This window comes from Tupaia chinensis, unplaced genomic scaffold (assembly GCF_000334495.1).
Source record: "Tupaia chinensis unplaced genomic scaffold, TupChi_1.0 Scaffold000574_1, whole genome shotgun sequence".
NCBI classification, from domain to species: domain Eukaryota; kingdom Metazoa; phylum Chordata; class Mammalia; order Scandentia; family Tupaiidae; genus Tupaia; species Tupaia belangeri.
This window is the reverse complement of record NW_006160088.1, coordinates 2,089,191-2,098,667: the sequence shown is the minus strand read 5'-3', so window position 1 is coordinate 2,098,667 and position 9,477 is coordinate 2,089,191. Positions and strand designations below refer to the sequence as shown.

The 9,477-nt window shown below is 44.1% G+C and overlaps 1 protein-coding gene across 1 annotated transcript in view; it reads left to right on the top strand.

Moving 5' to 3' along the window:
* Positions 1-9,477, top strand: part of MRPS22 (mitochondrial ribosomal protein S22) — a gene marked incomplete in the record, with an annotated part of 16,357 nt that overhangs the window by 4,697 nt on the left and 2,183 nt on the right. The window contains 5 exon segments of the mRNA XM_027775576.1: positions 504-668; positions 3,128-3,271; positions 3,860-3,943; positions 5,224-5,369; positions 8,872-8,980. Of these exon segments, the coding sequence (XP_027631377.1) occupies positions 504-668; positions 3,128-3,271; positions 3,860-3,943; positions 5,224-5,369; positions 8,872-8,980 (648 nt within the window).

Here is a 9,477-nt window from a genome sequence, read left to right as displayed (position 1 = left end):
GGCGCAGAGGGTATCATTATTAACAGTATGGCATGAAGCAGTGTGTCAGAGCACTGAAATTTGAACACATGCATTTCCTGGGTTCAAATCTTTGTGCTGCAGCTTCCAAGCAATTAACATCTGTGTGTATGTCTGTTTTCTTTTGGAAAATGGAGATGATCACAGTAGCACCTAACTCTAAGGTGTTTCCTGAGCCACATACCTTTCATGGGTCTGAGTAGGACCTAGCACATAGCCAGCCACCTAGTACCTGTAACCCTTTATTCTGTTTCAAGCTGCTTCTGTAGCCTGGCTCTGCTTCAGAGCATTTCTTTGCTGTTTTGATAATGGTTGAGCTTGTAGCTGGTGTTCTCAGACACATCCCCAAAGTAAAGGCAGGGCCCACAAGAGAGCCCTTTCACACACTGATTAGTTGTTAGCATTTTTTATTAGTACTGGCTTTTGTCAGGTCATTCTTCCGGTCTGTAACCGTGTAGCTTTCCTTAAATATTTTGTCCCATTAGGCTACAAGACAGGCAGTCGAGGCAGCTAAAGTACGATTAAAAATGCCACCGGTTCTAGAAGAGCGAGCACCAATAAATGACGTGTTAGCCGAAGATAAGATTTTGGAAGGAACAGAAACGGCCAAATACGTGTTTACTGATATATCATACAGCATACCACACCGGGTAAGTGTCTATCTAATTGCAGAGTGACCTTTGTTTGTATTACCTGGTGGAGAAGGGCCTGACGGACAGTGTGATCTGGCTTTCTCCAAACCAGGACTCTGACTGGATGAGACTCTCCTGGAAGGTAAAGGAGGAGGAGGATAAGAACTGTGGCCTCACATCATTTTGTTACCATGTATTTCTCTGCGGAACATGGACACAGTGTTCTCGGGTGACTGAACAGAGACAGATGTGTGAGACAGGACAGGCGGAGTACAGACAGACCAACCCACTCCCAAATCACAGACAGAAATCTACAGGAAATTGGGAGATCCTTTTGCCTAAGTTAGACTGATATCCTAAGAAGCTTTCTCAGGATAGAGTGTTTCTAGTCTGTAAATTCCTTGATGATCCCAAGTAACTCAGATTCTCTAAATTTTACTTTCCAGAATTTTCAGTAAGAATGACAGATAGCTCTCAGATAATTTCAGGCATCACTGTTTTTTCTGTTGTAGTTGTTCTCCGGCTCCTCTTCCCTTCCAATTTAAAAGAACATGCTGGCATTCTGAAAACTGATTGACAGTTCAGCCCACAAGATGCATTAGGCTACTACAGAATGCTGAGAATGGGAGAAGGGTCACCCCATTGATCTTTGATTACCTACGATATGATTCGAGATCAAGCTGGGAAAGGGGAGGCCACATCACAGGTGGTGCAGATGCTAGACACAGGAACCTGGACTTCATTGGGAAGTCCTCCTCAGTCTTCATTTAGGATATCAGTCTGGAAGGACTGACGGAATTTTAGTTAATAAGATGGGATGGATCAGCTGAGAGGATAGGGTAGTTGAGGGGTACAGGAAAGGGAGAGAAGTGCTGATTGGAGCTATGTCCCTGTCTGTACACCAGCCGCCTGCACATCTGACATGATCAGGGATCACAGTTTTCATTTCAATCAGAATTTGCATTGTAGTGCCTTAATCAATGCAGTGCTATGAAGGCTGGTTGTGGGAGCATTTTATGGCTTCAAAGGGAGAAAGGACATTGAGATTCAGGTTTCTCAAATTACCAAAATTCTTTTGAAGAAAATTGTTCTGTTGGCATTTTTCTTTGCTTTTTCCTATTTTCAGAGCTTGATGAAAGTTTTAATAATCTTCAGAACATGTACTTCTGACAGATTGAGAGTCAGTACCATCTGGTTGATTAATACATTAATCAGGTGTGTATCAGTTATCAGCAGATGTGTTGTGAAGAATTGTGATCCACATTCCTGTACTTTTCTAGTTGTGTAGCAGTGTCCGAGAGAGAAATTGCCAGTTCTATGGTACAGACAATGGGTAGAATTCATAGGAAGTGATCCCATGGAGGGTTTTGGCGTTTGGAAAAGTGAAGAGACCAAAAGCAGGTGGATCGGTGTGCCTCTCTCTGACATGTTTATGTCTAATGCTAGTATGAGAAGTCACAGGTACAGCTCTTTTCCTCCCTGGCTGCTTGAGGGTATACCGTCATCATGAATGACACAGTAACTAACAACCAGGAAATTCATGACCAACCACTTCAGAGCAAACAAATGGTCACTGATGTCCTTCACCCCGGCAAGGCAACAGCACCCAAGATAGAACTTTGGGAAAACTAGTGAAGATGTACAAGACCACACCAGATGGCATCTTTGTGTTTGGTTCAGAACCCATTTTGGTGTGGCAAGACAACTGGCTTTGGCATGATTTACGATTCTTTGGATTATGCGAAGAAAAATGAACCCAAACATAGACTTGCACGACATGGCCTCTATGAGAAGAAAAAGGCGTCAAGAAAACAGGGAAGGGAACGCAAGAACAGAATGAAGAAAGTCAGGGGGACTGCAAAGGCCAATGTTGGTGCTGGCCAAAAGTCAAAGTAGTAAAGATTCTGCAGTGACTATCTGCGGTGATTGTGCGGATTTTTCATGAGAGGATTAATAAACTCAAAAATTTTTATGTGAAAATAAAAAAAAAAGTCACAGGTACAGAACTCCACATTCTTGGGTTTTTCCTCTTATCCCAAGAACTTTAAACACATACCATAAAGTAGTAAAATCAGTTTAGGTGAGATTTCGGGATGGGGAATGAAATCATTTGAGGTCTGGCAGTACTTCTTTCCTTGAAAATGGATTTCGACAAATCTCAGATCAGCTGTTTTTTTTTTAAGTTGAACCGTTTCCTGTCCTGAGCCCACATTAGCACTGTAGTGGGTACTTACTAATACTTTCACTTAGTTTTCTGATTGTCAGGTACACAACAGCAGTTAATTTAGGAAGAATCAATCCTTGTCAAGGTTTGGAGGTTTACAGTTATCATTGAACTCACAGGCATGACTACATTTTATTTTTCCAGGTCGCATCTTATATTTCTGATTGCAAACTATTCTTCTAATGGTCTTACTGAAACATAGAAACTAAACATAAGTCTTCATAGACTCACCCTTGATTGTTTTTTACTTTAGGAGCGTTTTATTGTCGTCAGAGAACCAAGTGGCACACTGCGCAAAGCCTCATGGGAAGAACGGGACCGGATGATACAAGTTTATTTCCCAAAAGAAGGCCGGAAGATTTTGCCACCAATAATTTTCAAAGAAGAAAATCTTAAGGTGACTTAGGTTCCATATTCTCGAGTCAGTGGTAATTATTTCTTTGTTGAAACAGTCGGCTCTGGTGGGGCTTGGCTCTTTGCCTTGGTAGCACACAGGTAAAACATGTCTAGGGACCTGACTAGGAAATACCGTGATTGACTTTGCTGGCATTTGAACCAGGTGTGACCATCAGAAAGCTTATGTTATTTTGGGACCAGCAGTTAGCATGATGGCTATGTCGCTGGACTCCCATGTAGTCAACTGCGGTTCATGTCCCGGACCCAGTGGCTTAAAACTCACGCCAGGCGCGTGTGTGTGCGTGCCCAAGATCCCGAGAGGAGAATGGAGAAGGGATTGCGGTGTGGCCATCCCCCCCCCCCGGGGGGGGGGTGATTCCTCGCTTTCTGTCTCTTTGTCTCTTTCTATCTGGAGAGCGCACATGCCCTAGAGCAAAAATCTCTCTCTCAAAAAAAAAAGAAAGCTTATGTTATTTCTTTATGCCTTTTGAGGGGTAGCGATGTGGCCTGTATGTGGACGGGCAGGCCTGCTGTGGCATCAGGTCAGGTGCTGAACTTGTATTCTCTGGTTCCAATTCTGCTGATCTAGACTGTGTACAGCCAGGACCGGCATGTTGATATCCTCAATCTCTGCGTCGCCCAGTTTGAGCCTGATTCTGCTGAGTATATCAGGGTGAGTATATTTTATAGTTTCTAAAATGTAGGCTCGAGTGTTGTTTTGAGTAAGAGTTTAAATATAGCACAGTGAGTTTGGTTATAATCTGTGATACAGGAGGAAGGGAAGGGAAATACCTGAAAATCTTTCCAGTACAGTCATGTGCCAGATATGTATTTAATGCTTGATTAAGGATGAGTAACTAAAGCTTGGAGAGTTAAGTAGCTTGCTGAAAGTTGCGTAGCTAGTAAATGGATAGGGTTATGACAAAATGTGATGACAAAGTCTATTCTCCTAGTGGTTGACCATTTGAGAATAAAGTTATTTATTAAAATTTGCCAGAGTGCAGTGTGATTAGTGAATACTCAGTACCATCTAGTGTAGGTGTTACTGTGGGTAGTGTAGGCGATGCCATGAACAAAGATAGGGTGTGCTGTGGTAAAGCCTACAGTCCAGAAATGACTGGGAGGGGTGGTAGTTAAGAATAAGCCTAAAATGTTAGGTGCTAAGAGGTTACACAGTGCCCTAAGGAAAGGCTTCATAGAGTTCGAGCAGGGCAGGGATCTTTGTAGTAGGTGGAATTAAGTGAGTAGAGGTGATTCATATAGAGAAGTCAGTATGAGCAGCAGGCAGATCAGTGAAGAGATGGCCACTAGTCTGGGTTGCCTCCATAGGGGAGTGGTTCGATATTCAGCTGGGAAAGGGGAGACCACATCACAGGTGACGCAGACGCCCGAGGAATCTGGACTTCATTGGAAAGTCCTCCTCAGTCTTCATTTAGGGAGGTCAGTCTGGAAGAACTGAAGGAGTCTTAGTTAATAAAGATGGAATGAATCTGCCGAGAGGATAGGGTAGTTGATGGGGTAGGGGAAAAAGGAGAGGCGTGATAATAGTCTTGATTTCTTTTTTTCTCCTGGTGATCAAGATATGGTGGTGTTTTATTTCCTGTAGTCTGTGTGTATGTAATAGGTGCTTAATTAACAAAGCTTGGCTACTGAAAAGTAATCAGTATGGCAATAAATGTCTAAGTTGCTCAGGCTGCCACACATTTCTACAGTAGAGGGGGCGCAGATGTGCTGTCATTTAGACCGATGCTTTATTAACAGAAGCCTCCTTCCTGCCTAAAGTGGGTTGTGCAGGAATGGTTGCAAGCATTGGTCAGTAGTGGAGCCAGATGTATGTAGACCTGGTTTTACTCGTGCTTTCTTGGGCAGCACTCATGCTGGTCACTGCACGTGGAATAACGCTGCTCACCTCTTCCTGTCGTGATTCTGAAGACGTGCATTTTACGTGGACAGGTTCATCACCAGACCTATGAAGATATAGATACACAGGGAAAGTACGACCTTTTACGTTCAACAAGACACTTTGGGGGAATGGCTTGGTATTTTGTAAATAAGAAAAAGATTGATGGTTTGCTGATTGACCAGATTCAGAGAGATCTGTAAGTATGATCTTAGTAAGTAAAAGAATCTTTTTATTTATTTATTTTTGGCCAGGACAGTTAATCTCTATTTAAACTATGGTATTTTTCTGATAACAGTGTATTATCCACTGACAAACTAAAGCTTTCACTTACCTCAATTTATTTATAGGTTTGTTCTAGCATTTCCTAGTTTCCCCAGTCTTTGCTTTTGTGGCGTATAAACAGGACCAGGTATTCTGAAACAGTAAGTGACCTGGGGTCTGTACTGTGTACTCTGAATGCTGACTAATCCTGGGCCCACCTGTGCTCCCGGGTGTCAGTCTTTCCAGACACTCTTAAGGGGCATTGAGCAGGACACGTAAAGCAGCAGGTGTTAGCTGAATGGGTGCTTTTCTTCTGGTAGAACCAGTGGGTCGTCGGGAAAGTCGTGTGTTTTTCTATGCATCTTTCCCCATGACCTAATATTTCTAGAGCCTTTTCCGTAAAAGCTATTATCTTTTTAAATTTCTTGCACTGATATCCCTTGCTTTTACCATCGTTTATTTAGTTATTTAGTTTTTTGCCGTACGTAGGGCGTATACACACTTACAGGAGATGAGAGGGAAAGTAAGAAATCAGCCCCCGGGGGGTATGGCCATGCCACAATCCCTTCTCCTTATTCTCCTTTCAGAATGTTGGGTGCGCACACGCATCTGCGCACACGCACACACGCACACAACTGGCATGTTTTTCAAGCCTCCTGGTCGCAGTCCTCGAACTGTGGAGTCAGCCATGTGGAATCCAGAACCTTATTGACCATGCCACCTACTGGCCCTCTGTTGCAGCAATTTTAAGGCATCACAGAAGTTAATTTTTTTCCAAACTATTATGAAACAAAGACTGTCATATTTTAGCATCAAGCTGATATTTTCACTGAAAAGAGTGTACTTTATGGTTTGTGGTAAAAGTGCAAAGAAAATTATGTTTGAACATCTTTCAGTTGGTTGGGTTAGGAGGGCCAAAATGAGAATGAAACCAGTATGGCTGTAGTCAACTTGCCACAAAAACCCCTTGTCCATGTTTAAAGTCCAAGCTATAAAAAAAGAATTTAGTGGTTACTGTCACCTTAAGACAGGAATTTCTGGTGCACAGAATACATGTAATCAACCATGCACACAAAAGGCAAGGCAGCTGGAACTGGAAGACTCTGTAAGTGTTAAGAAAACTTAGCCCTCGGGACCAGCAGTTAGCGTAATGGCTATGTTGTTGGACTCCCATGTAGTCCACTGCGGTTCAAGTCCCGGATCCGGTGGCTTAAAACTCAAGCTGATTGCATGTGCGTGTGTGCCCAAGATCCCGAGAGGAGGATGGAGAAGGGATTTCAGTGTGGTCATCTCCCCTTGGGGGGGTGATTTCTCGCTTTCTGTCTGGCAAATGCACGCGCCCTATAGCAAAAACCTCTCCAAAAAAAAAAAAAAGAAAAGAAAATGTAGCCCACATTGGAAAACAGGGCATCATTTTTCCTAGAAACGGCATTTCTAGTGGTGATTTCCTGGCCAGCCCACTTCCCCAGCCTCTGTAGTGTAATGCAGTTCAGCAGAAATGTACCTCCACCCCTCATAAGCAGGGGCTGGTAGTGACGGGGTGCTCAAAAGTGACTTTTCTTTACGTTGCATTAGCAGTGACATCTATGAATGAACTGTCTACTTATAAAGTTTCTTGAATGATCTGAAATTATAAAAATAGTATGATTTTGTAAAAAAAAAAATGAGAGCAACACAGAAATGTTTGTTTGAAAACTGTCAACATGATTTATTGAGGTGTACTAATATGTGATGTTATAGTATTACTCAGTATCACAAGTACACTCATCTGACGTGGCGCATGCACACTGGGAGGGTGGCACCGTTCCTGCCTAACCCTCCTGTTATTTTGACTGGGCCACATGAGCTTCCTGCAAAGCCCAGGCTGGACAGTAGAGGGTGCACATCCTCACTGGATGGAGCCCTACCAGACAGTGGATTCTGCACACATATATTTCTGACTCATGTCCTACTGCTGCAGGTCCTTTTAAAATCTTTTCAAAAATATAAACTTGCTTGCTTTTAAGTATGGGCTGGGTGCTAAAGCTAAATTTAACTATTCTGTGAGATGCAGGCATGAGACTTCAGCATGAATCTGATGCAACCCTGAGCATGACTATAGCATGTAGAGACCCAGTGAAGCTCTTTATAGGGCTACAAGCCTAAACTCTAAAGGGAATTATTTTTAACATCTATTTGGGGAAATATCTTGTTGCCATGTTTTCTGAACTTTGTTAGAATATAATAAGCACAATAGATTTGTACTGAGCATTTTCGATTCTTCCCTCCTGAAAAGCTTTCCTGTAAGAGCAGCTCTGGTTTCTCAGTTTCCCCAAGGAACGATCTTTAGGGTAGAAGGGCTTTGGGGTAAGCCTAGAGCACTGAGGTCACCGTGAATTGAGGCAATCTGTGCCTGTGCCCACTGTCACTTTACCCTTTATCCCCTAATGCAAGTAATCTGATAACAGGGAAGGTGGGAGTGGTAGACGGGCAAGGCCTGTAGCTGTGAGGTGGCAGGTGGTATAGACGTTGACTATGATAAGGTAGTGATGGTCTGGTTTGGGGAGAACATTTTAATGTTGATAATAAACTGTTAGAACAGGGCCTAGGGCCTGGTGGTCCTGAGAGCCAGATCTCACAGGGCTGACTGTGGCCTGAGTTTCAGCCCCAGAGGTTTGAAACACACATTGGGTGTGCCCAGAAGCCTGACAGATGGAGAAATGGAGAAGGGGTTTGTAGCATGGCCATGCCCCACTAGGAAATGCTTTCTCCCTCTCCACCTGTCGAGTGCATGCACTCCCTCTGGCCAAAACAAGAACTGTGTACTTAAAAGGTAAGTGTGAAGCAAAAGAACGGAGTCAGATTGCTGGTGCAGACTGGACTTTTATCTGATGTGCATAGTTTCACACTTGCCCCACGAGGCTGTTAGTTCTTAACTATGTTCTTGTGAGGAGTCAGGTGGCCCAGAATCCCTGCGGGCCACTTGTAGAGGCCATTTATCCACTAATTTTCATCAGTCTTAATGAAAATTTGTTAGCAGCTATCACTGAAGGCAGTCAACTTTGCGATCCTGGTGACCACCAACCACAGCTCATCAGGGTGCGCTGTAGTTCTGCTCGCCAAGCTGGACTGCACTGTCACGTGCAGGTGAAGGGGGCTGGCCGAGAACTCGTCTACCCTTAGGAATGTTGTTTCTATGAGAAAAAATATAGCCTTATTTAGAATATATTCATTTAGAATGGGACACTTTACTGCAGTGACTCCTGCCTTCCCTGCATTGCAGAGTAGAGAGGCCAAAGTTGGTCAGTTTTCCTGAAAATGTTTTTGGAAATGTAAAACCAAATCCCACCCTTGACCTTAGAAAGTCTGAACTGTAATTTAGTTTGAGGCTGGCACACTTTCCTAGTGTGAAGCAGATGAAGGAAACCCCTTGGTAACGTTAAGCCTCCTCACTCCAGAATCGATGATGCCGCCAGCTTGGTGCAGCTGTATCACATAGTCCATCCAGACGGCCAGTCCGCTCAAGAGGCCAGAGAGCAGGCTGCCGAGGGAATCAACCTAATTAAGGTAAAGGGTCTTTTCTCACACGGGCCGTGCTGTAGTGTTAACAGATGGGACATGCTCAGGAGTGGTTCATATTTCATGGTAACTAAACAGATTAGCGAATGGACCATCTGTGGGGCTCGGAACCATCAGTGTGGTTATAGCCCTCATGTTCCCTCGGCCTGGACACAGACATAAGTGGGCGGGCAGGGAGGAGCGGCAAGTAGATGGGGCGTGGGCATGTTGGCAGCTGCAGGCCAGAGACCAGATAGTGGGGGCAGTGGCCTCTGTCCTCCAGAGCACTAGAAGGGCTGAGCTGCATCTGAAGTGTTCAAAACACCAGCAGGACAGGGGGAAAACTATCTGGCACATGTTCCTAAGAGCAGCGTTCTGTCCTTCGGTGTGGTCATTTATTTTTTAAAGGGATTTTTGCTGTAGGGTGTGTGTGCTCGCTGGAGAGACAGAAAGCAAGAAATCGCTCCCCACCCCCACCCTCCCACGGAATCGCCAAAACTGAGTCC